A 23,291-nucleotide genomic window follows, 5' to 3' on the forward strand; every position below is an offset into this window, starting at 1 on the left:
TCGACTGCTTACGCACTTCCTTTGAAGACAGAGGATAAGAAAGAAGAGAAATGGATCAGTGAAAGTAATTCATTTGCAGTTGCTGTTTACTATTACTTGTTTCAGGCACTCATTTTTAACTTGGACTTGGTTGTATTTGGTCTTTCTCTGGCCCCTGGGATAAATCATTTCTCTCTGATTTGTTCTTAGTGTCTTTCTGAGACTTTCACAGTCTGGGGTGACAGCAAGACCTAAGTCTATATGACTCAGCTCAAAAAGTGGCATTTGGAGCTGACTCAGTGTTGCTGGATGGTCCCTATTCACTTATGCCTTTGACATTTTACACTGGTGAGGTTTCTGAAAACAGAGACAATGGGCTGTCTTTAACTCGAAATGGTTGAGGCCAGTTCAGGAGTGGTGGGTCTCAGGATTAAAAACATTTTGACCGTCACGTCACTTGCTGTGTTTTTCCCTGTAGTGGCGCCTGTGGTGAGGTGAAGCTAGCTTTCGAGAGGAAGACATGTAAGAAAGTAGCCATAAAGATCATCAGCAAAAGGAAGTTTGCTATTGGCTCCGAGAGAGAGGCAGTAAGTACCCTTGTTTGTGGCTGTTTGGTCATTCTTAACACTTCTTACCTTCCCCAAATAATTTTAGAGTGGTGATTTTCAATGTCAGGAAGGATTTATTGCTCAGAATTTTTATCAAAGAACATTGAAAATTTTTGAGTATATTCAACTAATCTAAACACTTACTTATAGATAATTTGGTTCCAAAAATATTTGGTTATACATTATAATACACATAGCAGGAACTTGTTTTTGCTTTTTTTCCCCCTTCCAAGTTGTTACAAGACTGTTTTTACAATAAATGAAAGGAAATTAGGAAAAAAAAAATCCAGCCATATCCCCACCACTGTAACCCCACAGCTGTTTTCAGTTTTCTCCTTCCTTCTAGTCTTTGTTCCTATGAATTTCTATTTCTAGATGGTTGAGATCATATTGTGTATACAATTTTGCTTTTTCACATAAACATTAATATATATACTTTTCCCTAATATATCCTTTTTGATGATCGAGTCTCTGTTTCACCAATTTTATCATAATTTATTCAGCCACTTCTCTGGTTGATCATTTAGATAAGTTAGGTCATTTAGGTAATTTCTAATTCTTTGCTCTTCCTGATAACGTGGCAATAAATACCTTCATGTTTATAGATTTTTTAAAATCTTAATTAAATTATTTTAAGTCTCTTTATATGGTAACCATTCATTTTATTACATTTTCTGTAATACACGCTTATGCGTTGCTGAAGTGGCCAAGTGTATTTGTCTTTCAACACATGACCCAACAAAGTAATGTAAAACATAGCCTCTAATCACGTTTTTCTTTGTGGCCAGCTGTTTCTGGCTATTATACTCTAACATTCTTTAAAGATCAATTTCTTTTTTTTTTTCTCCCTAGACAATGCCATTCTCACACAGCAAGAGGAATTTCCTTTCAGTGTTCACATTGTTATAGATCTTTCCCCTGTGATTCTGGATTTGTTTCCCATTTTGGGGGGAAGAAAATAACCTACCAGATTCTTAATGACTTGGAGCACAATTTTACTTCTTAATTTCATCTTTCAAATCCTATCGGACTCTTTAGACCTCTCCATCATCAGAGTACACCCGGATTTGGTAATAAGTTTACCGGCTTACAGGAAGAGGCAGGTTTTTAAAATTAAACATCTGGGTTTCTTCGCTGAAGTCCATTTTACATAAATATGTAATTCTATATCCTCTTTGCTTGTGGAGGGTGTAGCCCGTGAGGTTGAGTAACTCGAGTCATCCTTTTGGAATTGTAACGGAGAGCAACTTCGCTACCCTGAAGCCTCCTCTCCTTAGAGTCTCAGTAAATATCTCAGCTTGCACTTGAAATTGGAACCTGGGTCTGCTCTATTATTAGAAATGTGACTTGATGTTTTCTTTACACATTTTAATTGAATACCTTCTTGTCTATGGTTTTTGTTTGTTGTATCATTTTTATGAATGTAAGCAATTCCTCAGTTGATGAGACAAGCAGAGCTTACCAGGTCAGTGTGAGAACAGTAGAAACACACTTTGTTTCTGGTTGTGGGAACTGCAGCAAGTGGCTTCCTTTCTCTCAGCCTCAGTTGTTCCACCTGTGAAACTGGGATACTTTTAGAACCCAGTTCACTTGGATTATGAGGCTTACGTGAGATGACCCGTTTAAATAAAGAGCTTGGCATAGAGCCTGGTCTTATTGAATGCTTACTATTTGCCAAGCATTTTGTAGGGTGATTTTAGGTGAGTTGTGTAATTCATCCACCTCTGCGCCTTGATTTCTCTGTATGAATAGTGGTGAATTTGGAACTCAGGCAGCCTTTTTTTTTTTTAAATCAATTAATTAATTAATTTAGTTTTGGCTATGTTGGGTCTTTGTTGCTGCGCGAGGGCTTTTTCTAGTTGTGGCGAGCAGGGGTTACTCTTCGTTGTGGTGCGTGGGCTTCTCATTGCGGTGGCTTCTCCTGTTGAGGAGCATGGGCTCTAGGCAGGCGGGTTTCAGTAGTTGTGGCGTGAAGGCTCAGTAGTTGTGGCTCGCGGGCTCTAGAACACAGGCTCAGTAGTTGTGGCGCACGGGCTTAGTTGCTCCGTGGCACGTGGGATCTTCCTGGACCAGGGCTCAAACCCATGTCCCCCGCATTGGCAGGCAGATTCTTTTTTTGTTTTGCGGTACACGGGCCTCTCACTGTTGTGGCCTCTCCCATTGCGGAGCACAGGCTCTGGACGTGCAGGCTCAGCGGCCATGGTTCACGGGCCCAGCCGCTCTGCGGCATGTGGGATCTTCCTGGACCGGGACACAAACCTGTGTCTCCTGCCTCGGCAGGCAGACTCTCAACCACTGCGCCACCAGGGAAGCCCTCTTTTTTTTTTTAAAAATAAATTTATTTATTTATTTGTTTTTATTTTTGGCTGTATTGGGTCTTTGTTGCTGTGCACGGGCTTTCTCTAGTTGTGGTGAGTGGGGGCTATGTTCGTTGCGGTGCGCGGGCTTCTCATTGTGGTGGCTTCTCTTGTTGCAGAGCATGGGCTCTAGGCATGAGGGCTTCAGTAGTTGTGGCTCTCGGGCTCTAGGGCGCAGGTTCAGTAGTTGTGGCGCACAGGCTTAGTTGCTCCGCGGCATGTGGGATCTTCCTGGACCAGGGCTTGAAGCCATGTCCCCTTCATTGGCAGGTGGATTCTTAACCACTGCGCCACCAGGGAAGCCCCGGCAGGCAGATTCTTAACCACTGCGCCACTGGGGAAGTCCAGGCAGCCTTTACTTAGCTAAATTGAACTGTAAATATTTTCTGAATATTGGTTATCATTATTACTAATAAACTCTAATGTTATTTTTTCCCGAAGGATCCAGCACTCAATGTTGAAACAGAAATAGAAATTTTGAAAAAACTAAATCATGTAAGTACTGCCATAAAAAATGACCCATACTTAAATTCATTTTTGTCAAAATATGGGGAGAGTGCAAAGCACTTCAGTGTAATAAAGCTAGTATTAACCTGGGTTCCTTAACTGTGTGTGTGTACGTGTGTGTTTGTGTGTGTATGCATGCATGCATGTGTTTAGCTATCATTTAGCTGGGAAGAGCTTTACCCTGAAATTTTGAAAGGACAATACTTTTTTTTTTTAACATCTTTATTGGAGTATAATTGTTTTCCAATGTTCTGTTAGTTTCTGCTGTATAACAAAGTGAATCAGCTATACATATACATATATCCCCATATCCCCTCCCTGTTGCGTCTCCCTCCCACCCTCCCTATCCCAGCCCTCTAGGTGGTCACAAAGCACTGAGCTGATCTCCCTGTGCTATGCGGCTGCTTCCCACTAGCTATCTGTTTTACATTTGGTAGTGTGTATATGTCTATGCCACTCTCTTACTTTGTCCCAGCTTACCCTTCCCCCTCCCCGTGAAAGGACAATACTTTATAAAGATTTTTATGATTAAACAATTACGTGATATTTCCACTGAGTTAGTTCTGAACCAAAAGACACAGTAAGTCTCCTAAATATAATGTCTTATGGGTGCTTGATCAACTGATTATGTTTGTGGAGACAATGCTCATTTGATACATTTTGTTTAATTATACCTGAAATTTTCACAACCCAATACCTCTTGATGGTGCCGATTTCCATTCACCTCAGTTGGAATAAATCAAATGAATCCAGGGGTATCCAATAAGTACGACAACATCCTGGATGATTAAACGGTGCCTGTGGCCTCATTGAGTATAAATAGTTCTTGTTTTTTTTGTGCAGTGATGACCTTGTCTCAATGGAAAGAACCTAAAGATGTGAGAAGAGAAAGTTGTACTAGTGGGATTGATCCCATCTTCCTTTTTATTCTTTCTGTTTTGTCATTAATTCATGGGCCCCCATGCAGTCCTGAGCTAGGTAGGCACTGGAGTTAAACTTGAAATGAAACCTTCAGTCTGTCCAGCTAAGGATTGTCTGATTCTGGTTCTTAACCTCCAAACAACAAAAGGTTTCTGCTCCCTTCTCTGACCTGCTCAGACCGTCCTAACAGCAAATAGAAACTAAGAACAACATCACAGGGACACAGTAATTCAATAGCTTCTTTTAGAACTCGTGATGGATCCAAAAACCCATAAGAATGTGAGTGGCTGACCTTCCTGCTTGACTCTCTTCTAATGCCCTTGCAACTTCTTCCTCTTCCCTGCATTCACCTCGTTTTTCCATGGGATCTGGAATCTCGTTAAAGAGAGGAGCCCTCTAATTTTCTGGGGTGGTGTTGCTTCAAACATCCCCCAAAGATAAACACTTAGAATCCTCAGAGAATTTTCTCTGATGTCAGAAGATCCCCAAACATAACATTTATACAAATCCAATGTCCGCTTCAGAGGAGAGGAATTTAAAACCCTAAAAGAGATCTTTGGAGGTATTTGTTGGCAATTTACAGGGGCACTTGGAAGCCCTTGGGAATTAAAGATGGGCTCATGAGTGCATTTTGATGTTTGGGGACATCTTTGGGGACAAAGATGGGCTCATGAGTGTGTTTTGATATTTGGGGACAATGAGTAGAGCCTAGCAGAGTCCAATAGACCCTGGCCTTTGGAGTCCGGTGTTGATTTATCAATTGTCAAATGTTTGTTGTGCCAGCCTGTTTTCTAGGCTCCGGGCAGTGAGCACAGATGGACTTGGTCATCCCTCCTCTTATGTGGCTTCAGTGTAGTGGGAAGACAGACCTGGGTTCCCATCCTTGCTCTGAGCATGTCATTTCACTTTGCAGAGCCTCTATTCCCTCATCTGTACAGTGGAGACAGTAGGATACTTACCTCAAAGGTCAGTGTGAGACTTGAATGAGATGTGTTCATAAAGGTTCAGCACAGGGAACACACTAGGGGAATGACAGTGATCAGTAATTCCCTACTCTTTGCCCTGTAGGACCTAAGTGGAGGGTCTGGGTTGGTGGCTTCTGGTTTCTGAGAGACACTTTCAGCTATGACAGCTGCAGCCCATGGCCCTGGAGATAGTGGGGACTGGAGACAGCCCATGATGGCTCCATCTAGTGGGGGCCTGTTCTTGCTCTGTCAGCTCCCAGCCCCACCCATTCCCAGAAGGGCACTGCCAGTGATGAAGCCAAGCAGACCAAGCAGTTTCCATTCCTTCCTCTCATCTCCTATTCCTTTTCCATGTGTGTGTCTTTTCTTCTGCTTTTCATTTTATCAAAATATCACATGCATCTCCCTCCCTGCATTTTAAAACTCTTGCCACATTTTTTTTTTTTTAGCGGTACGCGGGCCTGTCACTGTTATGGCCTCTCCCGTTGCGGAGCACAGGCCCCAGACACGCAGGCTTAGCGGCCATGGCTCACGGACCCAACCGCTCCGTGGCATGTGGGATCCTCCCAGACCGGGCCACGAACCTGTGTCCCCCGCATCAGCAGGCGGACTCTCAACCACTGAGCCACCAGGGAAGCCCTCAGCTTTTTTTTTTTTAAGAATTTTTTAAAAATTAATATTTTTTGGAGTATAGTTGCTTTACAATGTTATGTTAGTTTCTGCTGTGCAGCAAAGTGAATCAGTTATACGTATATATATCCACTCTTTTTTAGATTTCCTTTCCGTTTAGGTCACCACAGAGCATTAAGTAGAGTTCCCTGTGCTCTACAGTAGGTTCTCATTAGTTATGTCATACATAATAGTGTATGTATGTCAGTCCCAATTCATCCCATCCTCCCCGTCCCGCCTTGCTAACCATAAGTTTGTTCTCTACATCTGTGAGTCTATTTCTGCTTTGCAAATAAGTTCACCTGTACCATTTCTCTAGATTTCACATATAAGCAATATTATACGATATTTATTTTTCTCTTTCTGACTTACTTCACTCTGTATGACAGTCTCTAGGTCCATCCACATCTCTGCAAATGGCACTATTTCATTCCTTTTTATGGCTGGGTAATATTTCATTGTATATATATGTACCACATCTTCTTTATCCATTCCTCTGTTGGTGGACATTTAGGTTGCTTCCATGTCCTGGGTATTGTAAATAGTGCTGCAGTGAACATCGGGGTGATTTTTAAAGACTTTACCTCTGTATTTCTACATAATACACATAAACTGCTCTCTCTTGGTTTATTAATGATAATAGCTCATTGCCTTCCTGTTATATGAGAATTTCAGCTCTCCTTTCCTTTCTGTTCCTCTTAATGTAATACTACAGTGCATATTCAGTGTTTCCATTATTGTGACAATAACAAATGGTCATGCAGAGCCAAGTATACTATGATATGATCATAGGTAAGGAGAGGTGGAAATGGTTTGCTCTCAGCCTGACCCCATGGCTGTTTATTCCATGACCAAAACGTGGCTGGCAGGACTCACGCTCAGTGGGTGGTGTGTCTGTTATTGATGTTGATGGTATTAATCTGGGCAGCATATGGGTGTCTCCTGTGTGCCAGCTGCTCTGCTGAGTGTTGGTCTCAGAAAGATAAATAAGACTTGACTCAGCCCATGCAGTGAAAGGAGACTTGTGGTGGGTGTCAGTTTCCTCGTGGGGCAACACAGATTAGAGCCACTGCAGGAAGTGTGGATCTCAATTCCAAGGGGGACATTTGAGATGGGGCTTGATGCCTGAGGCCAAGTGTTCCAGAAGGCTGGGTCACCAGGCCTAGAGGGTAGTGTGAGCAAAAGTGTGACACAGGGAGAGAATCTGAGGTGGGCCGGGAGTTTTGTGGCCTGGAAAGGAGGATTTCTGGGACAGGTCGCAGGAGATGAGGTTGGGGTGGTGGGTGGGGACAGGACGAGGCTGGGTCTTGAAGGGCTTGCTAATCCCTGCTGAGAAGTTGGAATTTAGCCTCTAGGCAGCAAGGTGCTAAAGGATTTCTTTTTTCTTGTCTTCCTCCCTTCCTTTCCTCCTCCTCACTCTTCTCCCTTTCTTCCTGTAAATAATTTAAAATTATATAATATTTGACATGTGTAAAATAAGTGTAAATTATAAAGCAAACCAATAAAGTGAACACCTTTGAACTCACCATTAATTTAACAACAAAAACTTTGCCCATACAATTAAATCTACCTCATACTCTTTGATGTCTGTCGAGACTTGCCTTTTCCACTCTTGCCTTTTCCACTCGGCATTGTATTTCCAAGATCCATCGTGCTGGGGAGGCTGTGGGGCATTCATTCACCACTGTCTAACAGTTCATCATGGGGAGATACCACTTGGAGGAATTTTTTCTTTAAGATTTATTTATTATTTATTTAATTTATGTTTGGCTGCATCAGGTCTTAGTTGTGGCACGTGGGGTCTTCGCTGAGGTGTGTGGGATGTTTCATTCCGGCGCATGGGCTCTAGTTTGCGGCACACAGGCTCTCTAGTGGAGGTGCTTGAGCTCAGTAGTTGGGATGTGCGGGCTTAGTTGTCCCACAGTATGTGGGATCTTAGTTCCCCTACCAGGGATTGAACCTGTGTCCCCTGCCATTGTAAGGTAGATTCTTTACCACTGGACCACCAGGGAAGTCCCTACTTGGAGGATTTTAATCAGTGATGGAAGTGATGAAATTTGCTTTGTAGCAAGATCACTCTGGCAGGTTTTGCTGTTCTGGCGGTCCAGTGGTTAAGACTCTGTGCTGCCAATGCAGGGGGCACGGGTTTGATCCCTGGCTGGGGAACTAAGATCCCACATGCTGCAGGTTGTGACCAAAAATAAATAAATAAATAAGTAAAAATCTTACAGCTCTCTTCTCTTTAATTCTTTTTTTTTTTATAAATTTATTTATTTACTTTTGGCCACGTTGGGTCTTTGTTGCTGCGCGCGGGCTTTCTCTAGTTGTGGCGAGTGGGGGCTACTCTTTGTTGCGGTGCATGGGCTTCTCATTGCGGTGGCTTCTTTTGTTGCGGAGCATGGGCTCTAGGCACATGGGCTTCAGGAGTCGTGGCACATGGGCTCTAGAGCGCAGGCTCAGCAGTTGTGGCACACGGGCTTAGTTGCTCCACGGCATGTGGGATCTTCCCGGACCAGGGCTTGAATCCATGTCCCCTGCATGAGAAGGTGGATTCTTAACTATTGCGCCACCAGGGAAGCCCTTCCCTTTAATTCAGACATAACCACAACCCTCTTCTCTGCTGGGTGGGAGTGTATGTCCCTAATAGATACTCACCACATCATTTTTCTACCCCGACCACTAGCTTTACTGTCAGTCATTTGTACTATGAAAACAATAGGTGTGTTTTCGAAGTATAAAATCATTCTATTAAATATGCATTTTAAACTGTACAATACTATTCTCTGTTGTTCTTCAGCAAATGCACCCAGCATTGATCAGAGGTCACAACCTATGAGCCAAAGATGTGTGTGTGTGTCTCTCCCCTCCACCCCACAGATGTGCTGTAGAGTTCGTATGAAACTGGAATTTCCCTCTTCTCTTGGAAAATGGAGGATCTTTCCACATGGGGTGCCCTGTGGTGCCAGTTGCTTGGAGCTGAATAGCCCTGCTGTCTGGCAGGATGGCTGGGCTCCCCACCTGGCCTGCTCCCTTTATTCATGCTACCTGCTAGGCTCCCAGGTTCCTTAGGTGTCCTTGAGTCCTTGTGCTTGGGGGTCAGTGAGGAGGAAGGCTGGGAGGAGACTGGCCTCCCTTCCTTGGCACCAGCCTTGTATACAAAGCGTGAACTGCTCTCTTACCAGCTTGGTGGGGTGGAGAGTTTCTTGTATTTTCTCACTCAGGAGCCAGCTGTGCTGTGTTCTGCCTTCCCCTGTGCGTGGAATTCAAAGTGTACCGAGGCAGGGGGCCAGAGGCCTGGTCTGGGCCTCCTTGACCCCTTGGGTGGATGTCCTGAGTTCTGCTCTTGGGGTTTTCCTCTTGGGGAGCTTCTCACTACTTTTCCTCTTTTTTCCCCTTTTAGCCTTGTATCATCAAGATTAAAGACTTTTTTGATGCCGAAGATTATTATATTGTTTTGGAATTGTGAGTAGTAAACTTTTTTTTGTTTCCATTTAAACGTTTATAAGCCACCAAAGAGCCTAATGGTGGCTTGCATTTATCCATCCTGGGGACCCTCAGTGTATGTATGTGGTGGGGGGTTAGTATCAATTCTAAAATCCCTCTAGTGTGTCCAAAGGCATGTGGATCTGAGGCTTGTGTTTGAATCTTACTCTGCTGGTGACTGACTGTCTACCCATGGGTTAGTTTACTTCACCTCTCTGAGTCTCATATTCCCTGTGTTAAATTGGGGTAATAATGATAACCCCAGGCACAGATGCATAAGGTTCAAATGCTGTGAGGGCTGGAAATCCCCCAGCAGAGCACCTGGCACACTAGGTGCTCGAACACAGGTGCATATTATTACTCTGAAATAACTGGCCTGGGTGGCCCTTGCTGCTTGGGATCATAGTACCAGGTTGCATGGTGACACCTGAGTATCTTTCAGGTGCTGGTTTTCTTGCAGGTTTATTTGGTGTGATTAAAATAATTTCCTGTCTCATTCCTGGAGAGACCCGTTTTGATGTTCGTTCTGCATAAATGTGCAGTGTTTCTGGGAGTGGCTGTCATGGCAGACAGACAAGGCTTTACTCCTGAGCGGAAAACAGTGGCTATGCTGGCTGACCATTAAGATTATAGAGTAAATAGCAGCCCCAGTCATAGCACTAGGACAGACTGGACAGCCCTTGTACTTAAGGGAATATCTGTTGCTATGAAATAGGAGATTGTTATTTGACTGGATCTAGTTAAAACATTTTAATAATAATAGTAATAGTAATACAATAACAGTAACTGATACTAATTAAGCACTTAATATGAGCCAAGTCCTGCTCTAAGCACGTCACAGGGATTGACTCATTTAACTTTCCTGTCATCCAGATTACTTACAAGTTACTGGTGAGTTACTGTTTTTGGGTCCACTTTACAGAAATGAGAACTGAATTGCAGAGGGATTGAATAATCTTGCCAAGCATCTCCACTGTGCCAGGTGCTTTACCTACATCAGTTATCTCTTAATTTTTACAACAGCCATCAAGGTAGGTGGGATTTTATCCCCATTTTTTGAGGAGATAGAAACAAGCTCAGAGAGGTTGTGTAACTTGCCCAAAGTCCCACAGCTGGGAAGTGGTAGAGCTGGGCTTCAGACCCCAGTTGATTGTAGGTTCCTGCTTTCTCCTCTACACCAATCTCAGAACCACCTGGGGTGCACAATAAAAATGCAGACTCCTGGGTCCCACCTCTGATCTACTGCATCAGATTTTTTAAAAGCTCCCCAAGCGTCTGCAATTCCCACCATGCTCTTCCTCCATCTTTCCTTGTTCCTTAGTTTCCAATGGGCACATCTTTGTTGTGGACGAGGCTTATTACCTTACTGCTTTTACAAATGGGAGTCGAGTGAATGAACACTTTGCTTGTCTTAATGAGTTTGCTTTGTTTGTGTTATTCTCTTCCTTCCAAGTGAGTTTCCCTCCAGGAATGAACCCCCTGCTTTGCTTGTGTGTTTCAGGATGGAAGGCGGAGAGCTGTTTGATAGGGTGGTCGGAAATAAGCGCCTGAAAGAAGCTACATGCAAACTCTATTTTTACCAGATGCTCCTGGCTGTGCAGGTAAGAGAAGCCCTTGCTGCTTTTGAGAGTGTACTTTCTTTTAAGTGTTACTCTCCCAGTTAGGCAGAAGATGAGGGACCAGGGATAAAAACCCAGAGAACAGAGTGTGTGTGTGGGTTGTTCCATTCTTGGCAAAAACATCCCACCCCTTTGACTCAGATGAGAAAGCTCTTGCTGTGAGGCTTAAGAGAGTAAAAAAAAACGAAGTTAAAGAAATAAACACATTCCCACATGGCCTCTCTTTAGCTTGGAGGTATTCCTGGAGGGGAAGGGATCTCTACTGCTGCCTGATCCCTGCAAAAATCCCCCTTACCTCTCAAGGGGGGAGCTGGGCAGGTATGAGGACAGATCACACCCCTGTGGCACAGTGCTAGGGGTTTCTTACACATGTAGTATCTTGTTAACTGTAGCAGGCACGCGGGCAGGACATGCTCTGCCTTCTCTTCAATATTCGGGGCAAGTGTTGGGTGGAGGAACAGCTGATGGCACCCTGCATGCTTCAGAGAACATCACCCTTTCTCAACCCAGATTTGGTTGTGGCGATTCCCTGCCAAGGCCTCTTCCCTTGAGAACCTACTGTGTGCAAGAGACGCAGTGATTGGGAGCAGCTCTTGCATTGGGTGAGGATTGAGGGAGATTTTCCAGGGGCTGGTCTACCTGGGTGCCCACCCTGGGGGCTTCACCAGATGAGTGGAGGTGTCTTGGAGGATTTTTCCTCTAGGCCAGAGGGATATCCAGAGAAAATTGAAGCCCATAAATACCTAATCAGTGCTTTACTCTCTTAATGGTTTGTTCCCAACCTTATATTATACCAAGAATATTAAGATGAATTGAGTACAGATCAGTGGATGTGGGAAACTTATTTTTCCTAAAGAAATATGACTTAGTATATAAAAATGAATACACAAAGAAATATCACCATTCTATTTCAGCCATAGTTTTCAAAGACTAATCTTTGCATCAAGGAATATGTTAACTCTGGGTGTTCAAACAGATAATCTACACATGTGTACTTTACAGAGTCCCTTTAAAAATATTCTCAGGGATGGAATAACCAAATGTACTATTTTGGTGGAATTTTTATAGTTTAAGATGGTCTCATAATATTTTATATCATCCATTTACATTTTTATTATTGAAATTGACATCTTCTGTTTCTGCCAATATGAAGGGATAGTTATTATTTTGAAGAGTGAAGTAAAATGTCTACTGTCATAAGTTGCCTTTTTCATTTTTCTACTTTTTTTTTTTGCGGTATGCGGGCCTTTCACTGTTGTGGCCTGTCCCGTTGCGGAGCACAGGCTCCGGATGCACAGGCTCAGCGGCCATGGCTCACGGGCCTAGCCGCTCTGCAGCATGTGGGATCTTCCCATACCGGGGCACGAACCCGCACCCCCTGCATCTGTAGGCGGATTCTCAACCACTGCACCACCAGGGAAGCCCCATTTTTCTACTTTTTTAAAGAGTTTCTTACAAACAAATTTGTAAACACTAATCCATTTATCCAGTGGTTTTCTATGATTTGGGGGAATATGGTTGTGAGTAACATGGCTTACAGTTTCATCCAGCTGTAAAGTGTGTGTGTGTGTCTCTCTCTCTCTCTCTCTCTCTCTCTCTCTCTCTCTCTCTCTCTCTCCCCCCTTACATACTACTCGATATATCTAAGGGTCGTGCCTGTCTTTCTATGCAGTACCTTCACGAAAATGGCATTATACATCGGGACTTAAAGCCAGAGAATGTTCTACTCTCATCTCAAAAAGAGGACTGCCTTATAAAGGTAAGAAATGTATGTTTTATATGTAGCCAGTAGATTTCTGTTCAGAAACTGTTTTTAAATTCATCAAGTAAAAAGTAGGAGCATAAAAAGGTAGAGAACTTGACCTTCCCACTTTTAGCAATTCTTTTAGAGATCAGATGGTATTGCTCCAATCCAGATGTAATGAGCATTTATTGAGCTCCATTGTGTATAAGCCACTTTCATCTTCAGAGGGAGGAAGTAGGGGTCTAGATGGGAGAAACACATCCCCTCTGTTTAAAACAGCACTTCCCAATCCTGGCTTCATTTTAGATTCCTCTGTTGATTTTAAAAAAAAACCAAACAGGGCTTCCCTGGTGGTGCAGTGGTTGAGAGTCCGCCTGCCAATGCAGGGGACATGGGTTCGTGCCCCGATCCGGGAAGATCCCACATGCCGCGGAGCGGCTGGGCCTGTGAGCCATGGCCGCTGAGCCTGCGCGTCTGGAGCCTGTGCTCCGCAACGGGAGAGGCCACAACAGTGAGAGGCCCACATACGGCAAAAAAAAAAACAAAACAAAAAAACAAACAAACTGTGACACCAAGCCTACACCTCAGAATCACTGTAGATGGCACCCAGGTGTAAATATTTTCCTCAGGCTCCTCGGGTATTCCAGTTTGCAGCCAAGGTTGAGAAACCGGGTCTAAGGAGAACCAGGAATAACTAATTAGAATTCTAGTGTCTGTTTACGGTTATAAGCCTTTCGTAAGGTTACAGAAAACCCAGATCTAAGTTGAGAAAACCTGGGCCTTAAAGTTCCTTGGCTCAGGAATTTTCATTTAAGCAAAATTAAATAACTTGCAGAGTTTAAAATTACCTTACCAAAACATCAATGTGTAGATTCCAGATTAATGGCAGCACGAACCGTAGGATAGGAACTGTTCTAATCTGCATGTCTTTTGGGACTGGCAGACTGTGTTACTCTTTATTTTATGATGTCATTAAAAGTGATTCCCTTTTGTCCTTACTTTAGATTACTGATTTTGGGCAGTCCAAGATTTTGGGGGAGACCTCTCTGATGAGAACCTTATGTGGTACCCCCACTTACCTGGCTCCTGAGGTTCTTAATTCTTTTGGGACTGCTGGATATAACCGTGCTGTGGACTGCTGGAGTTTAGGAGTTATTCTTTTCATTTGGTAAGAAAAAGTTTTCATCTCTTCAGACTCTGGTTGGAGGTATTTAGGTGAAATCAGCAATGTGTCCAGGTCGAGAGCTTGTGTTTAATTTAGGTCACTTATTTTGACCATCAATTTAAAGCAACACCTAATTTTTCATGATGCTGAAAAAGAAATCGATGTATCCATGAATGCCACTGAGAATGCCACTTGATTTCTTTTCCTTTCTCTCTCTACCAATATTAAGCCTTAGTGGGTATCCACCTTTCTCTGAGCATAAGACTCACGTGTCACTGAAGGATCAGATCACCAGTGGAAAATGCAACTTCATTCCTGAAGTCTGGTCAGAGGTCTCAGAGAAGGGTATGGATACGAAAGGGTTAAGAATTTGTGGTTTGCTAGAATGTGTGTGTGCCGTGGTGGGAATTTCTTTTCAAACTCTGTGATGTTTTCTCCTGTCAATCCTGTTCCTATTTTCTGTTGTTAGTTTTACACCATTTGAGAGGCAAAGGAAATTATTAGGAACTTGGGCTCCAGAGCCAGGCTGATGTAGGCTTGTGTCCCGGGTCTGCTACTTCCTAGCTCTGTGACCTTAGGCAAGTTATTTAACATCTCTGGGTCTCCATTTCATTTATTTGTAAAAGGGGCACAATCAACCCCTACCTTAAGAGGTTTTGTGAGGGTTAAGTATAATATGCTCACTGTGCCTGGTATCTATTTAAGTGTGCAAAATAATGGGTAACTTTTTAGTTACAAGGTCTCCTTTGAATTAGTAAGCACAGCAAGAGCTAAATGTAATTACTTTGTATTTTAGAATTTAAAAAGGTAACTTTGTAATTCTAAAAAGAAAAAGTAGAAAACTAAAACTATGTACCACAGATGATTGTGCTAAGTGTCACAGTGTCTAAGGAATAATATTGCAATATACAACCAGCCTCCACTTGTTGCTGGCTGTCAAGTTTTGTTTCTGCCAAGCCTGGTATTTCAAGGAGTGAACTCTCGCTGGCCGAGGAGCTCTCACCATCACTCTGTGGGTCTTGGAGAGAGTTGGCTGAACATCCTGAGTTTTAGAATTGGGGGAAATTCATCTTTAATTAGTTTGAACTTGAGTCCAGCAAGGAGAGTAGGGACGGAGAGCTAAGAGGTTGTGATGTCTGAGCAGGGAGTGTTGGGGAGCATCATGGTCGTTCCTGGTGTTCTAGAGCACGTGGACAAATACAGAGTGGGGAGGATTAGGGGGCCATGCCTACTGATCACAATGACCTCAGCCCCTCTCTCCTCTTTCTGGATGTTGGCCTGTGATTCTGGCACACTCTAATTTTGTTGATTTAATGCCTTTATCCTTCTCACTGTGATTTGCCAAATTATCTTACTGCTTTAGCTCTGGACCTCGTCAAGAAGTTGTTGATAGTGGATCCAAAGGCACGTTTTACGACAGAAGAAGCTTTAAGACACCCGTGGCTTCAGGTGTGTATGGGGCAGTGCCTGCCAGCCTAAAATACCCGGGCAGCCCTGAACGGTGCCTGAGAGATGGGGAAGAGGATGAAAACATACGTTTGCTTTGTTGGGTCTGTTTAATGCAATTTTTAAAGACTGAGGTTTAGGTGTGTCGGTATGTGTATGTTTGTCTGTGGGTCTGAGCGTGGGTGTGTCTCGTGTTTGTGTGCAACCTTTACAACTTGACTTGGATAGACAAGCTCACTTTATGGCCTGTCCTGGTTCCACTTGGCTTCCCTGTGTCTGCGGTTCAGTTGTGTTCCATTGTGCTCCTTTGAGAGATTGTTCTAGCTCCAAATTTCCACCCTAGCTATGTCCTTCTCTTCTCTCAAACACCGTACCCCAGACGGGCGGGATGGGCTGCATTCCAGCCATCTTCAACCTTAGATCAGGGAAGCAGGGGTGGGAGGAGGGGAGCAGCCTCGCTGGGGTAGAATCTGGCTACTTCTGAAGCCCAAGTGATCGGGCATGAGGGGTCCCACTTCTCGTTCATGGTGAGGCAGCATGCCGTTAGCAGATTGTCACCTGTGCCTTTCAAGTCTGCATTTCCTCTGTGTCCCTGCTGGGGGTTGTGGCTGCCATTAGATTATGTACTGATCTCATTCGAGCTGCCAGGGTTGGAAGTCCTTAGTGGCTTTGGTGGGCTAGTCTTTGGTGTTAGAATTCACTATGGCCTCGGGCAGGCTTTTTGATGGATGCCAGGTCTTCTGTTAAGTGGAGTTCCTTTTAGCACAGCCATATGCCTTTCTGTTAACTTTCATTTGGTCTCTGTTTCCTGTGGGGATGGGGGACTTAACCAGGTTGTTTGAGCTGGAGGCTCACATACTGTGGGAATTTCTAGTCCAGGAACTCCTTGGGCCATCTAGTCTCAGCACTGTGCTTCTGGAGCTCTGGGAAGAGTGTCCTCGTTCTTTCTCTTTTCCAGCCCTCCACACCGAACAGTTCTGCTCAGGCCAGCTCAGGTTGAGAATGAGAAATCCTTACAAGAAACAAAAAGTAGATATATGTGTTTGGGATGTTGCCCTGGAAACAGCAGTCCCTCCAGAAAAAAATCTGTCAGATGATTTAGCACTTAATAGACCACACAGATTTGAAACTGCAGGACCCTAGAGAAAAGGAATTTGGAATAAAGGGTGCCTTTGCATGTGGGGACTTAATTTTGATGAAAAAGAAAACATTCCTCTTGGCTCTTTTCATGTGCCTTAATAGGGAAACTCTTGGGGGCCAGATATGGAGGTAGAGGAGCTGTGTTAATCTTGAAGAAAACAGAGCTTGCCAGTTAGGCCTGGGAACAGGGTTTACATCTGCCCAAAATGTACAAACAAGCATAGCCTATTTTTCTTGTACTTTTTGTCTCAAAATTGTTAACAACTAAGGAAAAGGTGAAATTCAACCCTGCCACAGGGGTCTCACTTGAATACTCTTTTGTCCACATTTTATTTTTGCAGCAGAAGGCGGAGTGAACATTCAGTGAGGACGAGGATGCCAAGTGCCCACAAAAATCACCTGCTAGTGACAGTTTAGGTTTCATTTTGGGAAAATTCAGTGTTTTTGAGGAAACTAAATGGTTTTATGGGTCTGGCACTGGACTGAGTGTTTGGAATGTGAATTCTGATCTCTTTTTTGTTATTAACAGTGTCCAATTTTGGGAGCATCCCTTATACCCACCTTTGACCTCATGTTCACTTCTTTTTTTTTTTTAAATTAATTAATTTATTTTTGGCTGCGTTGAGTCTTTGTTGCTGTGCGTGGGTTTTCTCTAGCTGCGGCGAGAGGGGGCTACTCTTCGTTGCGGTGCGAGGGCTTCTCATTGCGGTGGCTTCTCTTGTTGCGGAGCCCGGGCTCTAGGCACGCGGGCTTCAGTAGTTGTGGCATGTGGGCTCAGTAGTTGTGGCTCGTGGGCTCTAGAGTGCAGGCTTAGTAGCTGTGGTGCACGGGCTTAGTTGCTCCGCGGCATGTGGGATCTTCCCGGACAAGGGCATGCACCCATGTCCCCTGCACTGGCAGGCGGATTCCTAACCACTCCGCCACCATGGAAGTCCATGTTTACTTCTTGAAATAGAGGATTTTTTCCTGCTTAACTTGGAGGCATATTACAATGTCACATTTTTGAATAGATTGTAGACATCTCAAAGGAAGGGTATTTACAGATACACATTCTATCTGTGGTATGTAATGATCTCCTTTTTCAGATTACTGCTTACCGATGACTCTTTTTATTTTCATTTCTGGCTGTGCCATGGCTTGTGGGAACTTAGTTCTCCAACCAGGGACTGAATGCGGGCCCCGGCAGTGAAAGCACTGAGTCCTAACCACTTGACTGCCAGGGAATTCCCAACTGATGACTTCTTTTAAATACAGGCTTAAATAGGCTTGTGGTCATTTCTGTTTGGCTGCATGGTTTCATCTCTTCATGCATTCATTCATGCTTTCAGAGGACAGGTAAGGAGCTCATGTGTCAAGCACTGTTAGGCACTGTGGATACACAGTCCAGGTGGCAGCCAACCCTGACTACAGAGCAGTGAGCTACATGTGGTAATAAGGGTAGGCACAGAATATGGAGGATCCCCAGGATGAGGACTGCCCACAGGGCTTCCGGTACCCACAAGTTCACACGGTGTGGAGACTGTCTAAGGGCAGGGTGGCCTGGGGATGACATAGCAGTATTACTTTGCTCAGGCTGCCATAACAGAGTACCACTGACTGGGTGATTTAAACAATAGAAATTTATTTTCTCACAATTCTGGAGGCTGGAAGTCCAATTTCAAAGTGCCAGCAGGTTTGGTTTCTCCTGAGGCCTCTTTCATTGCCCTTCAGGTGGCTGCCTTCTCTCTGTGTCTTCACTTGGTCTTTTCTCTGTGTGCTTACATCCCTGGTGTCTTCTTCTTTTCTTATGAGAACATCAGCTATAATGGATTAAGGCCCCACCCTAAGAGCCCAATTTAAACAAAAAATTTATTATATTTAAGTATGGTTGATTTACAATGTTGTGTTGGGCTTCCCTGGTGGCACAGTGGTTAAGAATCCACCTGCCAATGCAGGGGACACGGGTTCGAGCCCTGGTCCGGGAAGATCCCACATGCCACGGAGCAACTAAGCCTGTGCACCACAACTATTGAGCCTGCGCTCTAGAGCCTGTGAGCCATAACTACTGAGCCCGTGAGCCACAACTGCTGAAGCCCGTGCACCTAGAGCCCGTGCTCCGTCAGAAGCCACTGCAATGAGAAGCCCACCCACCACAACGAAGAGTAGCTCCCGGTCGCTGTAACTAGAGAAAGCCCGTGCACGGCAACAAATACCCAATGCAGCCAAAAGTAAATAAATAAATAAATTTATATTTTAAAAAATGTGTTCATTTCTGCTGTACAGCAAAGTGATTCAGTTATATATATGTATACATTCTTTTTCATATTATTTTCCATTATGGTTTATCACAGGATACTGAATATGGTTCCCTGTGCTATACAGTAGGACCTTGTTGTTTATCCATTCTCCATATAATAGTTTGCATCTGCTAATCCCAAATTCCCAGTCCATCCCTCTCCCACCCCTACTCCCCCTTGGCAACCACGAGTCTGTTCTTCATGTCTGTGAGTCTGTTTCTGTTTCATAGATAAGTTGATTTGTGTTATATTTTAGATTCCACATATAAGTGATATCATATTATAATCTCTAGGTCCATCCATGTTGCTGCAAATGGCATTATTCATTCTTTTTTATGGCTGAGTAGTATTCCATTGTATGTATGCACCACATCTTTATCCATTCATCTGTCGACGGACATTTAGGTTGTTTGGCTATTGTAAATAGTGCTGCTATGAATATACGGGTGCATGTGTCTTTTTGAATTATAGTTTTGTTCAGATATATGCCCAGGAGTGGGATTGCTGGATCATATGGCAACTATTTTTAGTTTTTTGAGGAACCTGCATCTGTTTTTCCATAGTGGCTGCACCAATTTACATTCCTACCAACAGTGTAGGAGGGTTCCCTTTTCTCCAAATCCTCTCCAGCATTTTTAATTTGTAGACTTTTTAACGATGGCCATTTTGACCAGTGTGAAGTGGTACCTCATTGTAATTTTGATTTGCATCCCTCTATTCATGTGCCTGTTGGCCATCTGTATGTTTTCTTTGGAGAAATGTCTGTTTAGGTCTTCTGCCCATTTTTTGATTGGGTTGTTTGATTTTTTTTGTCATTGAGCTGTATGAGCTGTTTATGTATTTTGGAAATTAAGCCCTTGTTGCTCGAATCATTTGCAAATATTTTCTCCCAATCTGTAGGCTGTCCTTTGGTTTTGTTTGTAACTACAAACAAAACCTTTGCTGTACAAAAGCTTGTAAGTTTGATAAGGTCCCATTTGTTTACTTTTGCTTTTATTTCTATTGCCTTGGGAGGCTGACCTAAGAAAACAATGGTATGATTTATGTCAGAGAATGTTTTGCCTATATTCTCTTCTAGGAGTTTTATGGTGTCATGTCTTATATTTAAGCTAAGAGCCTCATTTTAACTTAATTATCTGTTTGAAGGCCCTGTCTCCAAATACAGTCACAATTCTGGGGGTTGGGCTTCAACATATAAATGGGGTCTGGGGAGGGCACAATTCAGTCATAACTCACATAGTTCAGCCATGACAATCACAATTCAGTTGCCACAGCGACGGGGGAATAGCATTTTCAACATTGGTTGGGTCCCTCTGATATGGAGGCCCCTGTGCTTATTACAGTGCCTGGCATCTAAGGGTCCTCAACTGTTCACTGAATGAATGAGGGAGGTGGGTGGGCAGGGAGGCACAGAGGGCATTTCTGGCGGAGGCTGTAAGCAGGTGTAGGAGGAAATAAGGAATGGACCTTTGAGAGTGGCCTTGCTGAGAAGTGAGATCCTAGAGGACAGTGTGGAGTGGAATCCAGATGAACTTGGCACTTGGGCAGTGGGGAGCTACACTGAATGATGCAATAAACAGTGATGGAAGCAGGTGATTCTAGCTACTAGATGTAGAACAGGTGAATTCATCCTCGAGCACTAATTTTTCTATATCCATCAAATTGCTGAATATTGAAGGCCTTCACTCCTAGGTCCTTTCTCCGCACCCACCATGGTGCACTTGGCGTAGTGGGAGGAGTGGAGCGGGGGTTGGATGGAAAAGTACATGAGGATTTGGAAGTGGGCTGCTCTGGGTCTGTATTCTGCACATGCTACTTGTGAGTGGCTGAGCTCAGCTTTCAGCTGGCCCCAAAGCCCAAGTCCTAGTCCTGGGTGTTTCACCTTTCTGAAGGTAGGGAGGGCTGTCACCTCTCAGGGCTCCCAGATGCAGAAGTGAGCCCTGCAGAAGTGATTATTCATGGAGGTGGGCAGGAGTTTTCTGTGTACCCTGCCCCACCCCTCATTTCCCTCTCCAGCAGCAAGAAACACCTGTTCACTTTTTTTTTCTCATTAGCTCTGGGATATTGTGGGCTTGAAGTCCTTCTGGCAACTTGTGCAGTGCTTGCTGGGTGAATTTTTCTCGGGTGCAGGGTTGCTTTGTTAGGGTGGCCCTGGTAACTGGTCTCATTGTTGGCAGTGGGAGGGGGGACCTCCTGGAAAGATCTGGGGAGCAGCATGGAGCCAACCCCAGCCTTTGACCTCCTGATCGCCATCTCTCAGGATCTGGGATGCTGGCTCTGAAAGATTGACTACTAAGGTCTATGGTTCTCTCTGACCCACCTGGAGTTTTTTTGTTTTGTTTTGTTTTTTGCAAAATAAAATTTATTTGCTAATGAAATTAAAATATAGTGAAAACCAAGAAAATGCTCTTTCAGAAGATTTTATCATATTTCAGCTATATTCTATTGATAATAATTACTTCTATTTTTATTATTTGTATATCACCTTTCGGTTTACCAAGTCCTTAATAATTCTCTCCTACCTTAACACTAGTCAAAACACTTGAAACCATTTGAAATAGTTTGATGGGGCTTTGCGACATAGTGTAATGCATTTTCTACCACAGATTTTCAAGGATCATATAATGAAAATAAATTTATATGACAGGTTTGGATAAGCAACTATTTCTTTGCTCCCTTGTTTTCACAGATGAAATTATGTAATTCCGTAAGTATATTTTAGTCAACCAATCCTTTTGTTACATAGTTATATAATGGAAAGGTGACAGTGGCTCATTATGTTTTAGTCAGTCTACTAGTAGTAGACATTCGCCCGGAGCTCTTAAGCGTATGGGTTTGGTTCAGCCAGTGTTGACTGAGCACCGACTGCTGATTAGACTTTTCCCTTTTCTCCACATTCATCCCCATCTTAGCCTACTTCCCTGTTTTCAGGGGCATCCTAGCCCTGCCTTTCAGGAGCTTTCTTTCCCTCATTCACAACCTACTTGTTTTTCATTTCTTCACAGGATGAGGACATGAAGAGAAAATTTAAGAATTTGCTTTTTGAAGAAGAAAAGTCGATGACTCTGCCCCAGGTTCCCGCCCAGGTATTCTGGATCATGGTCATTAAATGTAGGCTAAGTTTGAAGAGTCAAATGAGTGGAGGATAAGGAGTTTGAATAGTCTCTTTAGCAGTGATTGCTTAACATTTTTTTGGTAAGGAATAATGTAGTAGATACTTTGTTTCAGCTTGATCTGCTCTGGCACCTTTAGAAGATTTAATAATGAAGACCATGTTTAATGCATTAGAGAAGCACAGCTAGGGGTTATTCAGGAAGTCTCCTGTAAGGCAAGATTGGAAGACTTATTAGAGGCTCAGATTTAAATTTGCTGAAAAATTTAAAATTTGGGGGAGTGGTTAATGATTTCTGATTATAATCTTATTCCTCTAAAGTTCTTTGTAGGTATCAATTAATATCTGTTCATTCCTGTCCTGCCTTCTTTCGGTAACACTCCTCTTCCTACTGCTCCCTTGCAATTTTATAAATGGGGAAACAAAGACACAAAAAAGATTGTCTTCCCACAAAAGAGCAAGACTTGAGGCTCCCTGGGAGAGGTATTGTGGTCTCTTTACATTTCCTAATTTAGAAGACAACCAAGAGGAGGCTGGTTATGCTTCTTACTTTGAATAGACATCATTGAGTGGTTGGAAGCCCCAAGGGAGAGAAATGTCAGTCCGATAAGGGTGTCTGAGTTTGGGAGGGGTGTGGTGGGGATTCAGAGTCAATGAGGACAACCAGTATTCTTGGTCCTAGGAGTTTCACATGAAAGGCTCCAAGTTTACTGGAAGTATATAGGGAAACTTTGGTAAATTGTAACCAAGCCAGAGGTTTTCTTTGAACATCTCTCTCTTTTCCCTTACTTTCAGCCTTCTACAAGTCAAAAGCGGCTTCTTGAAGGGGAAGCAGAGGATGCCGACCCCACAAAGCGCCTGGCTGTTTGTGCTGCTGTCTCGTGAACACCGGTTGACCATGAAAGAAATGTACTTTCTTGAACCCAGCTGCCATGTTGTTTAAATCTGTTTTGCATAGCTTGTATTTTCATTGTGGGAACAGTTGCTTTTCCACAATCATTGATACACAATTCAAAATGTAATGGAACCTGGGCTTTGTGCTTTTGCTTGTTGATCAGCTCTTAATTACACGCCTTTAGTGTGTGCATATTTGAAGTTGTGTGCCTTTCCTCTGGTGCCTTTTCCTTGGCTGTAACCAGGCAGGTTTCTTGGGATGTATCCCTGGGTGAGTGGCATACAAATCCTAAAGTTGCAGGGGATGGGGCACAGTGAGTCAGGGTGGGGTTTGTCGAGACTGGCCAGAGTCCTTACAAGACGGTCGGTACCTTGGTGCATCTACTATGGGCCAGTTTTTTTTTTT

General features: G+C 43.6%; 1 protein-coding gene across 1 annotated transcript in view; it reads left to right on the top strand.

The window, feature by feature from the left end:
• Positions 1–22,876, top strand: part of CHEK2 (checkpoint kinase 2) — a gene marked incomplete at its 3' end in the record, with an annotated part of 38,808 nt that extends 15,932 nt beyond the window's left edge. The window contains exons 6-15 of the mRNA XM_082853192.1: positions 458–566; positions 3,386–3,439; positions 9,407–9,468; positions 10,991–11,090; positions 12,781–12,867; positions 13,857–14,020; positions 14,247–14,362; positions 15,381–15,466; positions 21,885–21,965; positions 22,787–22,876. Coding sequence (XP_082709318.1) covers positions 458–566; positions 3,386–3,439; positions 9,407–9,468; positions 10,991–11,090; positions 12,781–12,867; positions 13,857–14,020; positions 14,247–14,362; positions 15,381–15,466; positions 21,885–21,965; positions 22,787–22,876 — 949 coding nt within the window. The remainder of the gene's footprint in view (positions 1–457; positions 567–3,385; positions 3,440–9,406; positions 9,469–10,990; positions 11,091–12,780; positions 12,868–13,856; positions 14,021–14,246; positions 14,363–15,380; positions 15,467–21,884; positions 21,966–22,786) is intronic.
• Positions 22,877–23,291: the final 415 nt, after the last annotated feature.

The sequence above is a fragment of the Leucopleurus acutus genome (genome assembly GCF_964270905.1).
Source record: "Leucopleurus acutus genome assembly, chromosome: 13".
Lineage (NCBI taxonomy): Eukaryota > Metazoa > Chordata > Mammalia > Artiodactyla > Delphinidae > Leucopleurus > Leucopleurus acutus.